We start from the raw sequence: 23,193 nt of genomic DNA on the forward strand, positions 1-23,193 counted from the left end.
CGTATATGTATTAAATGGAAAAAAAAAAACACGGCTGAGCAAACTTGGAGGCTTGTAACACTTTTTCATCATACTTCTATACTGAACCTGAAAGTGACATATAGATTACATAAGTCTCTGTTTTGAGAGTGACTATCAGACTGTTGTCGGTTTGATATTTTTCTATATTTGTTTTCAGTTTAATTTGCTGATTTTAATTAAAACGTTTTCCATTGTGAATGAACATGTTTATAATGAAATGAGAGTAGGGTGTGATGCATAATGATTCTTTAACAAGTACATTTGATTACCACCACAATAAATGTATGCACAGTATTTAAAATGCCATTGTTTTCTGTTAGAAGTCCAACCTGCCATTTATTTATTTATTTATTTTTATTTTTTAAATTTATTTTTCAGTTTGTAAACTGTATCAAAGTAAGTATGAAGTTTGAGATGTATAGCGAAAACCCTGTCTCTCCCTTAATACTGCACCTAATGTTGTTTTGGACTATACCGCATTTTAGCGACATTCACTTGTCATGATATTCAGCACTGTATATGATGAAGGTCACCTGAGAGCAACATTGATTCATGGAGTAGTTTATTGTATCTCGCTCGCCTAGAAACTGGTTTTGGTAATAACTTTCACAAGATCCTATCTATCTGTTTGCGGAAATTGCGCAGAATTGCGCATTCGCCAGGAACCCCCAGAGTTTAATAAAAGGAGATGGTGCTATCTGTGCGGTGGGGGGAATCCTTGCAAGTTTTCCCAATTATTTCTGTCAGCCACGTTAATATATGACCGAACAATGTGCTCAGTCTTATAAATAAATGAGACTATAGCGGATCATCTGGTGCATGCAGCTCTTTTCACCCGAATCATAAAAACTGAGTCTTCAAAGATCGCCGTTTAATCTTATCTGCGGATTAATTCCTATCATATTCAAGCAGGACTGTGTGCAATATTCTAACCTCAGTGCTCATTTTGGTTGTCCAAAAGCGCTAAACGATCGAAATAGGCGCATGTTATTGAAATAGGTTTTTTTTTTTTTTTTTTTTTTTTTGCTCAGTCCACTCAACAGAAAAAAAGTGGAAAAAAACAACAAAATAAAGATGTAGCGCTGCAGCAGGTGCCGCGGGTTTTCCGGAGAGGAGAGAGTAATAAACATGTGGAATGGAGCAGCTGGACCAAATTGCGCTCTTCTCATTCAGAGCACAGCAGAAAGCCACGGCACCAGTGCCGAGGGTCAGGGTTGCCCCTATCATTAGTGAAGAAAGGTGCCATTTAGAGCAGCCTTTATGCCTTGAAACACTGAATTGCGTGCAGTTGAATTGGTCGGTAATTTAGAAAGCATGTTTATGCTGTTTGAGCCCTGCGACAAGCGCGTCATTGTTTGTTTACTCCTTTTTCAGGTGTTGAACAAAAAATAATGGTTCTCGTTCACTCACGTGGAGACCCTTCATCACTTAAGTTTTTATTTAATTTTTTCTTTATTTAAAAACGTATAGCTACATGAACTGTCTTATCTCTTTTAAAGTTATGTTGTGTTGAGAGGAAAATAATTGGCTGATTTTAATTTTTTTTTTTTTTTAAGAGTTTAGAAGTCATCTTTTAATAATCATTCTTGTTCGCTCTTTACATTTAGTTATCTTAACTTTCAATATGCGCGTAACTGAGTTCTGTAACCAAAATGTGCCTCTAAATTTGGCTGACCATCTTATTTTGCAACGGGGATGTAGAGCTATTCTCTTTGAATGTTTGAGACTTTCGATTTATAAGCCACTTAGTAACTTAAAGAATAACAATGCATGGTAAAACCATTTGCTCTACAAACCAGTGTGTTTATGATTATAATAATACATTTAGATAACATGATAACAATAATGATTTGTGGTGTTAAAAATAAGATGGATTTTAAGAACAAGACTTTAAAAGAATCTGTTGAGTGAATGATTCAATGACACACTCTCCGAACACTAAAGACATGGTAAAAGCTTGCCGCCATCTACTGGCATATCTGTGTTACATACAAACAGAGGCAAATCTGAATGAATCAGTTTAGAATCAGTACCCAGAAGGAATCAACTATTTTTGCATCACAGTAGCACTTTTGAACAGATATTTCCAGACACTACTGAAAGCACCCCTGAGCATAAGCTTTAAAGTACATTGAAAGTTAACCTCTTTACATGTCTGTAACCTTAAGGGCATTTCTGTCTATTTAAGAAACCCAGACAAAGGCAAATTCTGTCATTGCTCCTTTAACGCAGAGTCACTCTCTGAGTGGGCCTCTTTCTGCTGCTCGTGGTTGTCATGGTGTTTTCCGTGGTGCGTCATAAAGAAAAAAAAAGAGTGCCCGTAGCTCTCAAAGGCACTTTGACTCGTTTTGACATGAAGGAGAGTCTAATTTTATTACTCGCTGCTGACTTTCAGGCACAAGTCGATTTTTTTATCTCCTGGAAAGAATGCTACAATCCACCGTGAACGTTAAATATATTTTGATGGCATTGTTGTTTTTGTAATAATCAGATTTGGCTGAGTCTCGCAGGCTAATGTTATACGTTCACATTTGTTCTTTAATCACAAAGTTGAAGTTAAATCTGCTTAACTGGAGCAGAGAGTGCAGATGTGTTACCCGTGGATTACCGTGAAGGCATCCATCCCTGTTTAATCTAAACTATGGATTTATGTCTCAAACAACTCTGCATCACTATGATGTATTTCAGCTGCACGACATGATTTTCTTGATTTGTTTACACTCATCTCTGTCTCCTTTGACTGTCTCGCAGTAGCAGAACTATCTATCACAGATCGTTTATTAATCTCTTGTTCCTCCTGTAGTGTAATACTTTAAAGTGAACATCCACGGAAGCCAATCACATAATAGTCTCTCTGGCCCATCTTTAAATGATGAACTGTTTAGCTTTATTAATGTTCTCTTTCGCTTTAGAATAAGTGGCACCTGAGCCATCAAGGTTATTGAGAGCCACGGTGGTGGATTATGAGGGCCGTGCCATTTCTGAGGGCCCGGAAAGTGTGGAGTCGGCTATATAGCACGGGTTTATAGTGAGATTTTAAAGAGCCCTTTGCGCCTCGCAGTTCTGTTTATTTGGCTTGAAATTTATAGAATGAGAAAAAGCGAGCGAGCATTGGGGGAAGGATGCACAGTAGTGCTGTTGTAGTCACTTTTTAGAAGAGGGCTGAAAGTTGATAAATAAGCGTTTTGTTCCGTGTTGGCGTAGGAGTGTGTGTGTGTAAGGGGCATTGCAAATGCTTTTACTGACAATGCCCTACAGCTTTCTAACTCTGATGACTGGCATCCTGCCTGTCTTTTTCTGGGTTATTGCTGCTGCACAGAGTTTTAGGAGGCAAATCAGATCTGCCTGCTTTGTTTATTTTGTGCTTGCTAAGAGAGAAGGGCAGATGTTAGGGGGAAGCGAGTCAGAAGCTAGGCATGTTTAAAGGCTTCTCTTTTTCTGACAGCAAACTCTTTCTCTTTCGCTCTCCTGCTCTTTGGCTCTCTCTCTCTCTCTCTCTGAGAGCGCGAGGTGAGTTTTAGTGCCCTATAAGAAACAGATGGAAGCCTGCTTTAAAGGAAGAAAACACCAGATTGAGATAAATGCGAGGAGAGGAAATGAAAGGAAAAGAAAGGACATGAGTGAGGGAAGAAGAGGCAAAAGGAGAATGGCAGATGTGTCGTACCTCTTACTACAACATATCAAAACTGAAAACAATAAGTCTTATAGACATGATGATTCTACTGAAAACAAACTGCATGTGGAAGAAAACAATAGCTTTGGAAGTGTTTTGATATGAGTTTCAAGTGTGTGTGTGTGTGTGTGTATGCTGTATATCCTGTATATTCTTAGATTTCTTGTATTTTAATCTTTATACATAACTATATAACAACATTTCACTTAAATAATTTTTACTCAAATCTACAAAAATGTTACATGGGCTGTTATGCTTGAGAGAGAGATTAGAGATCTTTGCGATTCAACACAAAGTCCTCTGGTGTCCTCTGATAATTTTAAAGGCAACGCTTGACGGGTTGGCGTAGGATTTTGTGCGTTTTGAACACTGAAATCCTCAGAAGGATTTCTCACGCAACTTTTGAGAGTTTGTTGCCTGTGGTGTTGTTGACGGCTAAACAAAAGCGAGTTATAAACCGGAGTCTCAGCTGTGAGATTTCACGAGCATTGGCTGATCCGTGCTCATTGATGAATGTAATGATTCTTTTAATACATTCAGCGTTTGATGGCACGAGCATGTTAGCGCTTGAGCGGAGGGGATATTTTTGCATCAGATTTTATTGACACTCTTTATCATTCTAACATGCATGTCTATCATATGTGTGCTGGAAGGGGTGGGGAATGGGTTTATGGAAAGATGGACTATTACCCTGATGAAAAAAAAAAGAAAGGAGGAGGGGGAAAAAATCAGATTTATGGTTGATTCATTATTTACTGACCAAATTCCCTCCCCCAGCACGGGCCTGCTTCGTGACCCCTCCCCTCTCTTACACTCTTGCTTGCTAAAAGCTCAATAAAAATGCACAAATGTGATTGATTCTAATAGCAGGCAGGCAGAGCTTCCAGCTGCGGTGTTTTAGCATACATATGCATGTGCGTTATGTGCGAGTTTTTTTAGTTCTTGCCTCTCTTTAATTAGAAGTGCATAGGTCACATGAGTAAAAGGCCCAACCCCCTATCATGACCTGTCAAACTGTCACTTCACACATTTGACATTATGCACCTTTCAGTCAACACATAAATGTGCTAAATATGTGCTATCAATCATTTTAGTTTATGCATTTACACCCAAAGATAAATATCACTTTTTTTTCTACCAGTCTCTTTGTGGGTTAGTGACAGGGCGCTCTTTATTTTATTTTATTTTATTTTATGCATCTATTAATTTATACAAAATTCTGTTTAAAATCAATTTATACTGTACATACAATGACTTAAAATGACTTAAATCCATCCATGAGCTTGATAATCCTTTTAATTTTCTAAATTAAAAGACTTTTAGAAATTTTTGTGGTACACAAAATATATCATTATATATCAGAAATGTGTGTATAAAGTAATATAAAATAAAATATCACTATATGACTATACATATTTATAAATAAGTAAAAAATTCATATTAATATTTGAAAACTTTTTTCTGCCAAATCATTGTCTTATGTAATATGGAAGAAATAAAAAAACTGGCATAAGAGTTTTAAAACCACATGAAACCAGCATGGGTACAAACAGTACATTTCTAAGACACATGAGATTTTTTCTTTATCATGGACATGGACGCTCCTATATCATTGACCCAGGTGTGTGTTTGTGCGATTGTGCACTTGTGTGTGTCTTGCTGTTGGGATGGAGGAGGTTGTGTTTCCTGTGCTGAGGCTGCTGATCTCAGATGCAGGTGGACAGCTGATGAGATGATCTGGCCGTTTCACTGCTGAATCAGTCTGTTACAGCATCCAAACCTCACGCCACTTTGCCCTCGCTCCGCAAAACTCTTCCAACTGCCTGCGCAGATGCTGACATGACTTTCTTTCCCCCTCATTTTCATTTTTCATTTTCACTTATTGCTTTCTCTTTCTCTCAAACAGAAAATGAATACCGGGGGAAACTCCTGAACCAGCGCTGGACGCGAGGAGACAAGATCAGTCGCTGCCGGCCCTCTCTCAGACTGCAGAGCCGACCAATCAAAGTGAGTCGACCCGGGCCCGCCTGGCCAATCATCACGCAGAACCTCGGGCTTCCTGCCAAGTTGGCACAATTAGAGGCGAAAGAGGGTTATACATTTATGACATTCATCAGTTCTGTCTATCAGCACACTGTGAAAGGAAGTCAGCGTTGTATTACCGCAATGTACGCAGTTCATGCCAGCTTGACCTAGAATGGGTTTTGGCAGAGCAACCTAACCCCCCTCTGAATAAGCCAAGATTTTAAAGTGTCCCGCGTCCTGTAATTATGAAGCATTGGGCTGTTCGGCTCAACCTAATTTCATTTTTAGAGCTTTCTTGCATTATTTAGGAAAACTAGAGAGGTTTGAAAGCGGGTATGTCCTTGAGCTGCTTTTGTTTGCTATCTTTCATCAACATAAAAGAAAGTCTCTCCCTCTCTCATCCTATCGCCTCCCCCCTTTCCTTTTTATGCTTAGGTGTGTGTTTTTGCCTTTAAGTGGATGCATCCTTTTCCTCCTCTTTTCCTCGCTCTTCTTCATGCTTTTGATTTGGAACAGTCCATATTTTCGACCATCTATCCCTTTCACTTCTGCATTGGGAAATTCACTGGAAGAGATTTCTAATGGGGGGGGGTGCCTAAGTGAGAGAAAAAACAAGTAAAAGTAAAAGTGAGAGAGAGAGAGAGAGAGAGAGAGAGAGAGTCCTCGTTCTCTCCCGTGGGCCCATAAATGTATTTTTTTCCCTCTGATGGAAAGAGTTCATCTGAAGCGATTGATTTATCGATCTAATTTGAAATGTTTAAAGGGTTGCAGTTGCAGGCAGCTCTTTTAAGAGCATCCAATTAGATAATACCAAACTCCGACTGATCAGCGTCATCCAACTGTGTGCAGAGGAATCAGAGCCAAGCTTATTCTCATACTACCACACGCTCTTAAAAGAAAACACGCGAGCGAGTGCGAGTTTATACACACGCACAAACATAAAGCTCTCTCAGTTGTCAGTCAGAGCGTTAACTCCGCTTGCCTGATGGATGGCTCAGATCTCCTTGGTGACCGTATCGGCCTCCTTTAATTGGCCGATGCTTTCCGCAGGTAATTTTGGAGATGTCAGTGGTCTTGTCACTCCAGCGACAGTTGCCACGTCAGGCCCGGTTGCGTCCTTTTCTTGTAAATGTGAAACTGAATAAAAGCCTCATTTATGCGCACCACAGGAGGAGGGGTGACCTTCTTTGTGAAGTCATTGCCCCCAGCCAGCAATTTGCATAGAGCTGTCAGAAGAGCGTCTCCGTCCGCTTGTATGGAGAAGAGAGGGACACAATTAATAATGTAACATGCGGCCCAAAGGGATGCACGGACGTTCACTTGAAAAAAGTTGAGTTTATCTTTGCATTTTCCTGCCAATTTTCCAGACGTCCCCAGTTCTCAAAATCACTCACTCATTTCTCCGCCAATGGTCGTAATTAAAAACACTGGGGAAGGACAGGATTGAAAACATTAAAAGGCCTTTGAGTTATATTACGAAAGAAAGATGACACTGTCTTGCTTGTCGCAAACACCTACGCTCCATGCAGATTTAATGAGGTGGAATTCGAAATAAAAAAGCAATGCAAACTCTAAAGCGTTCACCTATTCGAAAGAGATGCGTAGCTATGGTTACACAAACATGAAAGCCACACGGGCCCTGTTTGATTCATGTGTTGACACTAAGGAGACGGCAGTGGAAGACCAGAGGAAGCTACAGTGGGAAAAGAATAAAACGACACGCATCTGCTCCTGGCTTTTGAGCTGGGGGTCAGAGCGGTCACAGAGCTTGTTTCGGAGACACAGAGAGGGCATAGAAGCCTCACAGATGGGTGAACCGCGCACAACACAACACCCAGTGTTTGCGTCCGCCATCTCCCAGGGGCTATTTGATCATCAATGTGAGAAAACTTTCCTCTCAGGCCAGCGAGTCGAGCTCAGAGTGTGAGAAGCGAGTATCGGCGCGCATAAAGCCAGCTTGTTGCCAGAGAGCACGTGTGCTTGTGATCAAAACGCCCCTGGGAGAGGAAGAGAGACTCTCTGTGCACCTGTCTGCCCGGATACACACACACACACACCGCCAACTTTCATTGCCCCAAACGCAAACTCCCTCAAATCGTACACAACACACTCATTATCCGCCCGTGCTGAAAAGTCGGCAATCAACAGGAAGTGGCACTGCCAGAGAGAGTGCGCAGAGATAAAAAAGAAAGAGAAAGGGAGCGTGTGAAAGAGAAACTCCTCTGTGAAAGTGCAGTGTGCCCTTGCCAGCTCCAGCGATGTATTAAAGGCGGCAGCTGGGAGCAGGGTGAGCAGCGCTCGCCGAGGGTCAAAAGGAGAGAGTTTCGTGGATTTTCAAGGATTCCGTTCCATTTAAATCTCAGTAAAGTAATCAAAGCTAATGGCGCCATTGTGCCGCCAGAAAAGATCCAATGGCTTTACAGTGAGCAGACTTCCCCGAGTATGTGTGTGTGTGTGTGTGAGCGAGATTGAGAGGATTGACACCTGCTCCTTTTGTGCCAGAAAGCGCAGCGAGTGCAGCGATCGGGGACACAGAGCGGGAGGAATTACAGTGATTTGGAGTGCCTGTGTTTGTCTTATTTCTGTCACTGCGGTTAATATTGCTATTGTAATTACCACTCGAGCTTGCCATGGGGCCGTGAACGCAAATGGGCTCCTCTGGCAGATGCCATGCTCTGCTGTGTCCGTCCAATCAGAATGATTGTTCAGGGCCTCCAAATTATAAACTGATGAGGGCTACAGAAGGGTTAGAGGGAAGAAAACAATGAAAATGTACTGAGATTTAAAGGTTGATCCATCCATACATCTATCTATCTATCTATCTATGGCTGTATCTATCCATCCATCCTTCCTTCCTTCCTTTCTTCCTTCCATCCATCCATCCGTGTCTTGTCTGTCATTTTTTCTTTCTCTTTTATTCTCTCTGTCTGTCTATCCATCTCTTTCTTAATCTAAAAGAGCAAAAGTTCTCAGTGAGTATTTACAGAATGAAAGTGTGCTTCTCATACATTATTCATGACTTCATTATCCTGAATGTATGGTGTGTATGTGTGACTCTCTGTGTGTGTGTGTGTGTGTGTGTGTGTGCGCGCGCGCGTTCTTGCATGTGTTAGCATGTCTTACTCTCTTTCTCTTCCATATATCGCTCTAGTCCTGACTCTCTCCATTTCTCTCTGACAGATGAGTTTGGATACTGATGACAAGCGCACTCGCTCACGGTCCAAAGCAGGAAAAGGTCAGTGAACCCTCTCTCTTTCTCTTGCTCTGTCTTTCCCTTTTTCTCTCACCTCTAAAACTCATTTCTTTCACTGGTCAGCTGAGCATGTCTTATATGTTCGCTCTAGGCATATCTAATATTTTAGCTTCTCTCAAATAATCCTGCTCTTGGAGTCTCTAGAGGTCCTTTTAAAAGAAAATCCTATTCACTATGTAGCATTCAGTAAGCTGAATAGAGCTTTGTGAGAGAAAAAAAAAGAGCATTTATCCAAATGCAATGTCGAAAGTTAAAGAAATGCTTTGAAATGTTGAAACTTTATTTGCATGACCAGATTACCCAACTGTTTGTTTATGAGAGGAATGATCTGGGTTCAGTAAAAGTTCAGCTCTATGGACAGCATCTCCAACATACTGTCAGATCATCAGTAATTCTGACTCGTCCTTCAGCTTGTTAGAAGTTGTTTATAATACACATGCAAGAAAAAGCCTATGGGTTAAGCCATCCAGGAAGGTTAAAGCACTTTATTTCTGCCATACACAAATGTGTTATTTGAGCTGTAAATCATCCTTTCAGCATAGGGGCTTTTATTATAGTCAGCAGAACCTATTGTAAAGTAGGAGGAGTTTCAAAAACAAAATACAAGAGTTCCATACTATAGTACTTTACAAAATAGTAATGCGACATTCATTACTAGTATCCTGATGATTATAATGTTGACACTTACATTGCATTTATTTCTTCTTTGCATTACTTTTCTTTGACAGTTTTTATTGTTTTAAAATAAATTGATTAGAGAAAGGCTGTTTCTTAACCAACTGCAGTTATGTTCTGATTTCACCAATAAACTAAACTGTAAAGATTAATCATATTTTTGTGCTGATTTGTGCATATTGTACTTTTTTTTCATCATCAAAGCTTGATGTTTTGGCTGACTCAGGCGTTTCTGTCTATGTATATATATGTACTGCATGTGTGTGTGTTTTCTCTTGGTAATGCAGTCATGAGTCTTACTGCATATGGCCTCCTGGGCTCTGTATATATTTGTGATTTATTGATTGTGGTTCTGTGCAATTATTAGATTTTTCTGCTTAATTTTCTGTTCTTGATTGTCTCTCCCTCTGCAGTTCCCTCAGAGATTGTGGGACAAGAGCTGAGGTAAGACAAATTAGTTCTGTAAAGTTAAATATGCCATTTTGTTCCTCTGGAGCAATTCTTTCTTTATTTTTCAAATCCACGTTTGATCATGCTTTGGTTTGCAATGCACGCCACTTTACAAACAAAACCCATTTTAATGTAACAACCAAACTCATTTTCAACAGTTCTTATCATCAACAAATTTACTGACAACAACAGAAATCTACATGTATGGAGACCATGCTTTTTCTTTGCCTGATCAAGCATTTGTTTCAGATGGCCAGTGTCTCCTAGTTCCAATAGACCCAAGAACACAAAATCTGTGCGTGAGGGATATTAAACCCTCATATTCTCAGCTTCTCACATTCAAGTGCGCTATGTAGTTTACAAGAGTGGAATTTATAACAGAATCGAAACACTCACTAGCCATCAGGGTCAATGAAGCTGCTCACAGATCTTAAACAGCTTAAAAAAACAACCTCAAAATATGCATTCATACTGCAGCAGAACAGAATAATAAATACTTCAAGACGTGATATGCTATGTATATAATTGGATTTGTTAGCCATAATATTCTATCATTGATCTTGTGTGTTTTTATATATAGTACGTACAAGATCGATATTATGTTAGTAGTTAATATAATACATTATATTATCCATATATTAAAATGCATGTGAACACAAGTTGAAATCTCAACCCTCTTTGCTGGTAATAAATGAGAATTCCAATGAAGCAAATGTACAAAATATTAGGGATTTCTGCGAAAGACGGAAGGTATTTCATGAAACGAAAGAAGAGCCGCCACAGCAAACAAAAATCAATCGCAGCTCCATCGTATTGATGAAACAATTGTTTTGCTAAATGTAAAAATCTATGTTTGTTTGTCTTGTCCCGGCTGTGGAAATGCGGCTCCTGATGAACTATTTAGCACACAAGCACCACGAAATAACGAAAGCTATAAAGCATCTCTAATTTGACCCCCTCTATCTGTTCAGCTGCCCTACTCCAGGATGCAATGGCTCAGGCCATATCAGTGGCAAATATGCCCGACACAGAAGGTACGACAGATGACATGCCCGTGTGGTGCTCCGTAGCCCCTGATTCACCTCCCTCTGTGGCCACATAGCCTTTCCTGATCCCAAACGCTGTTTAGCCCATAGACTAGATCATCTTAGTCTTCATCTCTTCCTCCGATAATGACAATCTCTCTCTCTTACTCTCCCTAATAGAGGTCTTTAGGCAGGGTATTGATTATTGGAAATATATTACAGTTATGTTTATTTACACGTGTGTACATTCAGGAAGCCATTTGAGATGCTTCATGTTTATAGATCTATCTCCGCTGCCCGTCCGATAGCGAGACTTTCTAGGTGAGGGCTTTATTGAATTCCACCCTCCCTTGCTCCCTCCCTCCCTCTCTATCTCTTTCTCTCTCTGTTTCTTATTTTATTGTGGTATAATTAAGTATTCCAGTCAACTGGCTGTGATTTATAAAGGCTAAATTTACCAAGCACACTGCCCCCTACAGGTCAATATCCAACACTGTTCCATTCCACATCTGAGTTTCCATAGACTGTTTAGCATGGCATGCCTGGCCTGCATGTGTGTAATCTGCATGTTTTAATTATTTTTACACTAGTAGTGCTAATGTTGTATCTCTTATCGAATTTTCGAATTAATGCTCTTTCTTCTTCTCTTATAGTGCTTTGAGTTGCCCTTTGGCCAGAAAGAGGCGCTTACAGGAAGCAGAGTCAGAGCAAACTGCTTCCAAGAGGAAATCTCACCCGTTAAAGCTGACGATGGATGAAGGATTCAATGCAGAGAGTGAGGGGAGCGGAGAGGAGACGGAGTTGAGGGAAGAAGAGGAGGAGGATGAAGAACAGGTGAAACAGAAACCCAGTGATCAAGGACGTGTTGAAGAGGAGCAAGTGAAACAGAACACAGTGACCGCCAATACAGAGGAGGAGGATGGTGATGAAGGTGAGTGATCAAAAATGGCCAAACAAATCTGGATATGTTTAACGGTCTTGTTTTGGGTGATAAATGCAGTTATATTCATACACAGATTTGTTACACGCTCTGTGCCCGAAGTGACTGCTGTACATTTTTAGAAGTCACAACCTGTTTTATAGAGCATATTTCATTCAGAGGAATTGCACTGAACAGCTAGTTGACTGTCACATCATTGACATTGACACACAAGCATTACACCCTATCTGGGTTATTCTTTGATGTCAATGTTGGAGCTCCAAACTCTCTCAGGTGACACTAAATGTTAGAAAATAAGCTGTTGTGCATTCCTGTTAAACATTGAAGGAAGGAAGGGGGGGGGGGGGACCAAAAACTGAGAGTTTTTACAGATTTCCTGAAAGTATAAAAGCAGTTGTCAAAAACAGTTTAGAATAAAATCTAAAAAGTCTTGAAAATATATACCTTCTTTCTTCTGTGAAACAGAAAAGAAGATATTTTGAAAAATGTCTATTTCTTTTTTCTTTTTTGTATATACAATGAAATACAACATTGGACCCCACTCACTTTTATTACATGGAAGAAAACATTTAGACATCAAAATAACTTATTTTATGTTCCACAGAAGAAAGAGATACTGTTTTAGGACGACATGAGGGTGAGTAAATAATGACAACATTTAATTTTTTCATTACCTATAATATCTAGGCTTTACTTTGGACTCTTGTCTGTACAGACAGTATTCAATCTACTTGATGCTGTAGTATGTAACTGTACAATTTGAGAGTCAATCCTCTGACAATGTAAACATTTCTTTAGTCAATGACACATTTTAACATTTGTGTCTCTCACACAGAGGAGTGCATCATAATTGAGGCGTCCAGCACAGAGAAGCCCAAGCTCTCATCCTCTGAGGATCTCTCTAACTATCAGCACATAGTGTCCAACTCAATGACGCACCTCAACAACCACGGTGCCATGTCACCCCAACAACAACAGTCCATCACAGTGGAAACACAAGATAAAAGCCCTTTTAGGGAACCAGAAGAAGAAGAGAAAGAAGGAAATGAAACAGAGGAAACAAGGAACCAAGGAGTTCTGATTTCCAAAGAGAATGGAGTGATGAAAGGTGAAGAAGAGGACATGCACATTGAGAGTCAGAGGGAGTCCGACCATCAGTATTTTACTGAGGAGATGGAGACACAACACGCCGAAGAAGAAGATGATGATGACGATGATGAAGATGATGATGATGATGATGATGAGGTGTTGAGATCTGAGATTAAAAGAGAAGGGACATACAAGGACGTTAAGTCTGAAGAGGAAGTGGAGAGAGAAACCAGCCCTTCGGTTGTCACTGCCACTCAGGGATGTCACGTAAGGGAAGACTATGTTTCTCACAAACTTACATTGCCAGAAAGCTACAGCTTTAGTAAAGCTGCCACAGCATCTCCTGTGGTCATCGAACTGCAGTCTGAGGAGTCAGAGAGAGATGCTGACTTGGAAGGTAACGATGACGATGGGGATGACGACAGCTTGTCTCAACGGTCGACGGTTGCGGACGAGTCTGAGATGTTCGACATCATGCGGGGGAACTTGGGGTTGCTGGAGCAGGCCATTGCTTTGAAAGCCCAACAGGTCAAAGCTCATCGTGAGCTCAGCCGCATTCCCGAACACCACCGCTTCTTTCCTCTCGACGACCGCTCCGGCAAACACATGGAACATATCCGCAAGAGCTGCTTTGGAAAAGGTCAGATATTTGTCATTTTGTCAATTGTATGAACTGTAATTTTTCACAGTTCCTATATAGACTTCTCATAGTATATTCATGACTTTAAAAAAAAAGGACATTGTTGCATTAATGCAACAATTTGCATAATAGAGGTGTATGAATTAGATTGTTGTATTCAGTTGAGTCCAGTTGATTAAAGAATCACATCGTGAAAATGTACACAACACTTATTTTGGGTACAGAAATTCCTCCTGCTTGTGTCTGAGCAATGAACGTATACACACTCTAATGCCACAAACCATTTCATAAATGCACTCCGAGTGCTTTTTAAACGTTGCGCATATGCATTTTTCAACACACCCTACACAAGTACTCAAATATCAACAAATTCCCATAAATAAACACCCACACATGATTAATCAGAAAGCAGATTAAAATGGCAAGCTCTCGCTCAGGCAAAAAACTGCAAGATTAATAATGGGGGAAGCAGTCTGGAGAGTATAAATGGGTCAAATGAATTGGTTTCCATAGATAAACTCCAGCCTTAGTCTATAATTACTGAAGCACTTAGAAAGAGAGAGAGAGAGAGTGTGAGAGAGTTGAAGGGGAGAGAGGGTGTGTGTAATTAGATTGGTTTGGCACGTGTTTATTTGTTTATTGGTTTTGTTTGTGGTGTTGTTCTGCTCTGGGTTGGCACCGTGCCCGGTCCGTGTGGCACTGGATTCAGCCGAGCGCTCGGTAGGGCTCCACACCCCCTCTATAACTGGCCTCCTCACGCTCCGACCAGTTTTAATTAGGAGGTACATGTCTCGTTAACATTTCAACATTTAATTAAGGAGCCACTGGAGCGCACATGCAAGCTCTTTCTCTCTCCATGTCTCTCACTTTCTCTCCTTTTTCTTTTTTTTCTATCTCCCGTCTGTTTTTCATGTTTTTCACTTCTGCCTTTGTCCTTGCACTTTTGTTCATTTACCTCGGACCCCGCATACTTATTTACTCTTTTCTCCTGTATAATATGGAGATGTGCTTTGCCAATGGTAAAGTCTGTTTAATGAGCTCCATTTTTCAGTAAATAGTCCAATAAACCCCAGCGCACCCTCACTGAAGATAATAATCCTGTATGGAAACATCCACCTGCCCAAACGCATAATGACTGTAATTATCACCGTAAATGTGCCTTCTCATGGGTCCAGAGGCAACTTTAACTACTTCCAGGGTGCATGAAACCGGAGAGCGTGTTTGTGCACAATGTGTGTGGTAATATGCCCATCTTTTGTACGTTTCTGTCCTGACAGAAGTGATAATGTCTTCAGATAGGATTTGACTGACAGGTGTTTTGCTGCCCACAGAGAGCTCTAGATCAGAGAAGCGAGAGATCAAATGCCCAACCCCCGGGTGTGATGGAACGGGTCACGTGACAGGACTCTATCCCCACCACCGCAGTCTGTCAGGCTGCCCACACAAAGATCGGATCCCTCCAGAGAGTGAGTCGACATCAAACTAAAGCCACATCTTTTGATTGTGTGATAATCTGCAGCTGAAAAGACAAAACACTGTACTTTAAACATCTAGTATTGTGTCCCTTCCTAAACCTCTCATCTCTTAGTTCACAATTAGTTTTTTTGGGGGTCAAGAAGTCAATTCATTGGCTGACATGTTCATTTGTGTTCTGTGATTGGTTGTTCTCAGTTTTGGCCATGCACGAGAATGTCTTGAAGTGCCCAACACCAGGATGCACTGGTCAGGGTCATGTCAACAGCAACCGAAACACACATCGCAGGTACGGCGTCTCCTTTTTCAGAATGTTTTTTTTGATGACCACGTCTTAGATCCCCAAATGTACTTTCTTGGTACATTTGGTCCACATAATCATATAGGTTCCAAAAGGTGTTTTTTGTAGCGAAGCAAAAGAAGAACCTTTTTGGATTCCCCAAAGAACCTTTCGGTGAACCATTTTCTACTATAAAAAATGGAAATGTTTCATGAAACCATCAATGCCGATAATGACGCTCTGTTTTAAAAAGTGTCGTGTATTTTCCTCACAAATTCTTTCACGTTTCCTCTTCCATCAGTTTGTCCGGATGTCCCATCGCTGCTGCCGAAAAACTTTCAAAGACTCACGACAAGCAACACCTGCCCCAGCCCATGGCCGAGCACATCAAGGGCAGCCCAAACTCTGACCGTATTCTCAGGTGAGGCCTAAACCCCAACAAAACAAACCCGGGAACTGAAAACATCAGCGTTTATTCCTGTTTTTCCCAGCAACAGCAAACTTACCCCCTGTTCAGTCTCCTCCTGTCCTTCAGCTTCTTTGTCAGCAGTATGTCCGTCAAACGTACCTGCTGTGGTTGGTTAGCACAGCTGTCAGTCACCATAGGACTGAACTCACTTACCGCAGCACGATTGGTCAGGCGTTTTGGAATGTTGGTCCTCCCTTTCCTTTGCCCTTCTAACAAAGCACAGCCTGCCATTTCATGCTGGGATCGGGCCTCAAACCTGCTAGTCTAATTACGCCACTGATAAGCTAATTATGGGACTTACAGGGCATGGAGTATTGGAAAAATAATTACTTTCCTTCAGGAAGCATGTCTGTGGTCAGACAAAGCAATGCGGATTATGAAAATAATAAGCAGTCCTCTCTTATTAGTGTTATTCTGATTTAAATGAGCGTCAGTTCACTGAGAAAGCCCATTAAGGGAAGATGTCGACAATGAGAAGTCACTAGAGAGACCTTTGACGGCTCCGCATGCCACCCCTGCTAATGGGATGCACTGACTAATAAAGAGACAGGAAGCAGAGGGTAATATACTTTACATGCCATTGTCATGCAGATCATAACGTGAGTGTGTGTTTTCCTTCAAACTACATCTGGTTCATGCCTGAAATCCGTTAATGATGTTAAATACAGAACACAGCGTCATAGTCCACAATGACACGCACACCCACATGCTAGCATTCTTTAGCTAGTTTCCAAAACCTAGCAAGCCGCCTACAACATTTGGAGCGTTCTATATGAGCAGTTCTCTACACTGCAGCCCAACTCACAATTGAGTTTGACTTCCTATCTACCTGAATAAGGCAAAATCTTAAAAACTGCTTGCCAAGTTAACATTTTTTAAATACCTTATTCCGAATTAGCAACAAAGTCTGATAGGAAATATTCCACAAACTTATTATTTTTCAGTCAAATAATGTTAAAAATGCATATTTGAAGATTGTCCAGCCAATGCACATGTATTGTCTCAAGTGTACGTTTCAGGAGACTGTCTGATTTTGTGGAAACCGGAGCTTCTAATCGAAGCGGCAGTGAAGCAATTACTCTGTCAATTGGCAATTGGCTCTTTTATTAGAAGGCAGAACTTATTTCTCCGTATCTCTTTCTCATTCATAGTACTATGAGTAAACCGTCTTGGTATATAGTTGCTAAGTTAATAGCTCAGTATTCTAATAAGCATAGAAATGCACAGCATAAAAATATTGAGTAAAATAATCAATTTTAATTACATTGAATAATATTCCTCGCATTATCTACCAATGCAATTCCTTTTGGGATTGCCTTCTCTGTGAAGGACACATGCAATGCAGCCTTAGAATTTAGTTCAAATGTGACATATTAGGAAGCTGCTTACATTTTTTAAACAGTGTTCACATCAGGAGCATCTATGATGCATTAAAATGCCGCCTCAGTAGGCAGCTCACTAGTTTCTGGAGCACAGCAAATGTCTTTTCAGAGTTTTTCTTTAGAACAGAGAAAGGGCCGCAAGGGCTCATGGTTCTTCAGGAAAAGGAGTCGGTTTTAGGGCTTCAATTCCATGCTATACGATATTCTAATGTGCTCAGTGCTGATAAGACACTATTTAATCCTCTTCTCCTTCTGTCACCCAGCTTTAAAATACTCTCTCTCTCTCTCATTTACTCTTTTACCAGCTATTTATCTGTGGGACTTTTCCTTCCTTTTTCTTTTTCGCTGTATCTTTGGCTCATTGTCAGTATTTCAATTCCACTTCTCTTCTGCTGTCTAATTCCAGCCCACTCTTTCACTCTTGATCTTTTATGCTCACTTACACTTATCCTTTTATGCTTCTTTTTTCTTCACTGCAGGGATATTGATTCTTTTGTGGAGGAAAAAAAATGATGGAACCTTCTCTCTCTCTCTCTCTCGCGCTACTTATTTTTTGCAGGCCCATGTGTTTTGTGAAGCAGTTGGAGATTCCTCCGCACGGCAGCTACAGGCCTAGCCTCGTACCCGCCACACCGCGCGCTAATCTGGCAAAGGAGCTGGAGAAGTACTCCAAGGTGTCCTTCGATTATGCAAGCTTCGACGTGCAGGTGTTCGGCAAGCGCATGCTCGCCCCAAAGATGCACACCAGCGAAACTTCACCCAAAGCCTTGAAATGTGAGCAGGATTAGTCATGGTGTATGACTGCTATGTATAATACACTCCTTGCAGGCAGAAATCCAAGTAAATGGTGTGCTTTGTGAATAGTACGGCTAAGGTTTGAGATTCTTTATTGTTGTACATCAAGGTTATCAGTAAGTGAGTTTGGTAGAGTGCACTTCAATGAAAGGATCAAGTACTATTTATAATACTAAAATTATTATTAACTAGAGCAATGTTCTCTTTTCCCCATAGCTAAACCTCCATTCCCCAGGGCCTCCCCCCCAAGTCCCAGCTTGCATGGTGGTTATGGAAAAAGCTCCTCCAGCAGCTACGATTATTCCCATGATGCCGAAGCTGCTCACATGGCCGCCACTGCAATCCTCAACCTGTCCACACGCTGCTGGGAGAGACCAGAGAACCTCAGCATCAGACACCAAGATAAGGTACAGAACATTATCTCATAAAACAGACGAATCCAATCAGAGTTATATTAAAACATTTATTGGGTCTTCCAAGCTTTATAATGGCAGTTAACTGTGGACGTGATTTTGAAACCCAAAAAAGTGCATCCATCCATCATAAAAAAAAAATGCTCCACATGACTTTGGTGGTTAATAAAGGCCTTCTGAACTGAAGCGATGCAGTTGTAAGAAAAAAAAAAAGTAGTGATGCTAATAACTAAACAGAAAATTTGTAATTTTAGTAGAAGGTATTAGCTAACAATCAAATTTTTCATACAAGTATCGGGTTGCTTTGACAAAACACAAGGCAATAATGAAACATTTTTTCCCAAGTAGCATTAGGAAGTCATTTGAGCAATTTTGTTCATTTGGATTAATTCTCATTTCATTGGAATAAACTGACTCAAAAAAAAACATCCTTTGATCTAAGTCTTTGATCAACAGTGTTCTCAGAAGTCTCTGTAAAGAATGCTACATCTCTTTTGTAGTGAAATAAAATGTAGCTTAATGGAGCTGTTTTTTATTCATTTATTCAAATTAGGCTTAATTCTAGTCTTATTAGCTACATTTAGTTTAGTATCTGTTCAAGTGTGATGCTGGCACTCTAATTAAGATCCTTATTGTTTCTATTGTGCCAGATGAATGCTGCTCTGATTTACTCTGATCTACTTTAAATTATGAGTAGCTTAGCAGGCTACAGTTTCAAAATTGCTTCTACAACGTCACACCACGTGTAGATGTATAATAGTTAATAAAAGTGGCTTATAATGGTTAGCATCCACCGATTGAAGAACGTCCATCTCTATGTGTGATTGATCTTCAGCAGGGTTTGTAGAAGATGAATGTAGCGTTAGCGAGAATGCGTTTGCCTGCTGTTGGGACCTTATTGCGTCATCTCTCCTCCCTTTCATCTGTCCCTCCGTTCGTTTCATCCTTGTCTCCTCTTCATGTTGTTATTGCATTAAGTTGATAGTGAGCTCCCTAGATAGGGCAGGACCAGGTGCTGCATGTTCTTTTATTCAATAATTCCATGGTTAATGCAAATGAGGGCATCTCTCTCTCTTTCCCTCAATTTCCTGTCCCTTTTTTCTTTCTTTTATTTTCTTGTGCCTTTGCACACCCAAAAGTACAATTTATCAGCCTCTCACCCCCCTCTTCCGTCTGAGAACTCTGTGATCTATACTGTAATTGGAGAAGCTCTGTCCCTGATATTGTGATTTTTTTTAAAAAGCTTTCTCCTCAGCCCAGGGAGTGACTACTTCATCATTTTTTCGATTTCCTGACATGTTTTTAGCAGAAGGGGATAAAATGTGAAGATTAATGGGCAGAAAGACCTAGTGTCTCAACGCTAATCAGACTGGGACTGCTCTGGGATCAGTGCCTAGTGTGTGTTCACATCTCCGACTTCATATTCACACACAAATATGTAAACATGCTTATTTTTTGCATAATCCATCTACGTACAATAGGAAAGTATGTAATGAATGCTTCAAAATGTGTACTTTGTTGTTAAGCTTTATTCAGTGTTTGTTTGTTTGTTTTAATCAGATTTCATAATTGTACTATTTTAAAGTTCATAATTTTAATTTCTAAGCAATAGCATTACAGTGCCTTACAGTGCCTACAAACACCCACTGCATTTAAAAAAACACCCACAACACCCTACAAGCACCCAATGTATTTACAAAACACCCACCACATTTACAAACACCCACAAAACCCTTCAAACACCGACAAAAACCCTACAAACATCCACTGCATTTACAAACCGCCATAAAAACTCACCTCAATAACAAACACTCACAACACCTTAGAAACACGCACCGCATTTACAAACACCCCCTGCATTTACAAATATCCACAACCTACAAACATCAACTGCATTTAAAAACACCCACAAAACCCTTCAAACACCAACAAACACCCACCTCATTTACAAACACACACAACAACCTACAAACATGCACCACGTTTACAACCAACCTAGAAAATCCCACAACACCTTAACAATCACATAGCAAATTGATAAAAAAATAAATAAATACAACACACCCAAGTATCTTCATAGCAACACCTAGGTAACTACCCACAACATGCTAACAACCAGTAACGCATTTACAAATACCTACAAACACCCACTGTATTTACGAACACCCTAAGCAGCTGCAGAGCAACACCTTTGGCAGCCACCCACAACATCCGAGCATTGTGACAAGGAGTTTTGTACTACGTAGATTATTTTGTGAAATGTAAAATAAGATTTAAATTCTAAAAAAAATATGCATCTTTTTCTTTTAAAAATCATCATCGCGAACCCAGTTATCAATTAATTATTTTCTTTTTCTGTTGTAGAGTATGGAAATTGAGGTGGATGAGAATGGCACCTTGGACTTAAGCATGAAGAAGCCCATAAAGAGAGAAACAGGCATGTCTTGTGCCAGCCCTGAAGTGCGTTCCCCTGATCTGTCTTCATCATCTTCATCATCATCCACATCTTTTCACCATGGCAACAGCAGCATCTCACCCCACTCTTTACACACCCACAAACAAGAAGAGTGGGAGGGGCCTCTGGACTACACCAAACCCAATCGGCAGAGAGAAGAGGAGCTAGAAGAGGTACAATAATTTCCTGTTTAATTTAAATGAGGCCCGAACTATCTATTGTTGTACAAACCAGCATAATATTTCTTGTATCTTCGCACAGATGGACCACAGCACTCAGTCATTCGCCTCTTCTGACCCTGAGGATTGTGACATGATGCAGGACAGCCTTGAGGACAGGAAGTACCCCGGAGAGGTCACAACCCCCAGCTTTAAGGTCAGGTTCCAGCCTAAGGACAACAAGAAAGAGGTCTTGCTGTAAGTCACATCTAATTTGCATCCATTTATGTGCACAAATTGATATTCAGCACAATGGAATCATTTCACTCAGTCAGGCTTTTGTGTTTGTCCCCTGCAGGTGTCCCACTCCGGGCTGTGACGGCAGCGGACACATCACCGGAAACTATGCATCGCATCGCAGGTATACGGTGTTCGGGGGTCAGCTCTCTGTGCTTATTTTGCCTTTAAAGGGGAAATATCAAATAAAACAAGACATCACATACATGTTATCTTTCGCTTGCTTAACTCTCGCCTGCTCTTTGCTTTTTACACTGACTTGGGACATTCTGGGTTCTTTCGCTTTATCTTCTTCTTCTTCTCTCTTTTTCCCTCGTTTCTTTTCAACATTTTTAGCCTGTCTGGGTGTCCTCTCGCTGATAAGAGTCTTCGGTCCCTCATGGCAGCACACTCAGCCGAACTTAAGTATGTCTGCTCTACTTCTGATCTTGTCCTTTGTTCTTGCTAAATGCTGCTTTAACTCTTTTCTTGATATGAAAACAGTACAGTACTTAAGACTCAACTTAACATTATTCTAAAATTCCACCGTGGCCCTGCTCTTGGTCAAGTTTATTTCAGGTATTATAAACCAACACATTTAACGTTTGACTTCACTTTCCCAGATGTCCAACTCCAGGATGTGATGGTTCAGGCCATATCACTGGTAACTACGCATCTCACAGAAGGTATGGCCCATTGAACAATCCCTCCCACATGCATACCAATACACAAACAGGACAGAGAAGTTTAGTGATAGCTGTATGTTAGACACACAAGCATCTGCCACACTTAATTTATTACTCGTCCCCATTACTGAATAATATTTTAGATAGGAATCAAAGCCCGGATCTTGTGTAGTTTCTTTCGTCTCTGTTTTTCTAAAAGCTTGCTGAGGTCACTGTTTCCTAACCAGGCACGCGATATCAAGTGGTAAATCTCATGTCTTGTATATGTTGTGCTCAGTAGCCCTGCCTACACTGAATTATCATAGGCTCAAACTATCCTACTCCACATAGCTATTGAGAGATTCAGGGAAATTTGGCCACTTTTTGCCATCTCAATGAGGAAAAGTGTCCCAATTTACCTAAATTTACCTTATATTACATATCAAATATGTTTCGATTGGCTGTGATTTTGTTCCATCATCACTTTCAGCATGGAATTGCTGGAGACTCGTTGCATCGTGCCTGGTTGGGATATGGTGTATGCTTGCATCTTTCTTGATTACTATTTGAGTTTGGTTTCTCCTGCATTGCTTTGGGTCAGTAGTGCTGGATCCTTATTGTTCTGAGTTTCTAGCTCCTCTGATCATGAGCTGCATACTCTCTATTTTCAGTTTGTCTGGGTGTCCACGGGCCAAGAAAGGTGGAATAAAAACAACTCCCATCAAGGACGACAAGGAGGACTCCGAGCTCTTAAAGTTCGTACTGCATAGAAAGCCCAAGGCTTTTCCCCCTTTCTTACTGTACGGTAAAAAAAGACACAATTTAGGCGGGATATTGTAATGGAATGATCAAATGTTGGATAATAGGTTTGTCCAACCACACAGTCATTTAACAACAGTGTAAAGCAGTTTAGAAAACCTCTCTTTTTTCAAACAGAAGTGATTTAATCAAACATTTCCATCTAGAACCACTTGTGATCCCAAAATACTGCTTGCGTTCTACTTTGTTAAATATCACCTTGGCAACCTTCCAAATA

The 23,193-nt window shown here is 40.6% G+C and overlaps 1 protein-coding gene across 4 annotated transcripts in view; it reads left to right on the plus strand.

Moving 5' to 3' along the window:
* Positions 1-23,193, plus strand: part of myt1b (myelin transcription factor 1b) — an 86,677-nt gene that overhangs the window by 54,401 nt on the left and 9,083 nt on the right. Inside the window, exons 3-20 of one of the 4 annotated variants that reach the window (XM_052595154.1) lie at positions 5,601-5,701; positions 8,900-8,954; positions 10,061-10,091; positions 11,069-11,131; positions 11,776-12,053; positions 12,667-12,699; positions 12,898-13,791; positions 15,123-15,257; positions 15,463-15,553; positions 15,846-15,965; positions 17,955-18,169; positions 18,407-18,597; positions 20,968-21,231; positions 21,320-21,474; positions 21,575-21,637; positions 21,850-21,918; positions 22,116-22,178; positions 22,829-22,912. In XM_052595154.1, the coding sequence (XP_052451114.1) occupies positions 5,601-5,701; positions 8,900-8,954; positions 10,061-10,091; positions 11,069-11,131; positions 11,776-12,053; positions 12,667-12,699; positions 12,898-13,791; positions 15,123-15,257; positions 15,463-15,553; positions 15,846-15,965; positions 17,955-18,169; positions 18,407-18,597; positions 20,968-21,231; positions 21,320-21,474; positions 21,575-21,637; positions 21,850-21,918; positions 22,116-22,178; positions 22,829-22,912 (2,905 nt within the window). The remainder of the gene's footprint in view (positions 1-5,600; positions 5,702-8,899; positions 8,955-10,060; positions 10,092-11,068; positions 11,132-11,775; positions 12,054-12,666; positions 12,700-12,897; positions 13,792-15,122; positions 15,258-15,462; positions 15,554-15,845; positions 15,966-17,954; positions 18,170-18,406; positions 18,598-20,967; positions 21,232-21,319; positions 21,475-21,574; positions 21,638-21,849; positions 21,919-22,115; positions 22,179-22,828; positions 22,913-23,193) is intronic. The other 3 variants (XM_052595156.1, XM_052595155.1, XM_052595157.1) reach the window with 3 other exon arrangements.

Source organism: Carassius gibelio, chromosome B23 (genome assembly GCF_023724105.1).
Source record: "Carassius gibelio isolate Cgi1373 ecotype wild population from Czech Republic chromosome B23, carGib1.2-hapl.c, whole genome shotgun sequence".
Classification (NCBI taxonomy): domain Eukaryota; kingdom Metazoa; phylum Chordata; class Actinopteri; order Cypriniformes; family Cyprinidae; genus Carassius; species Carassius gibelio.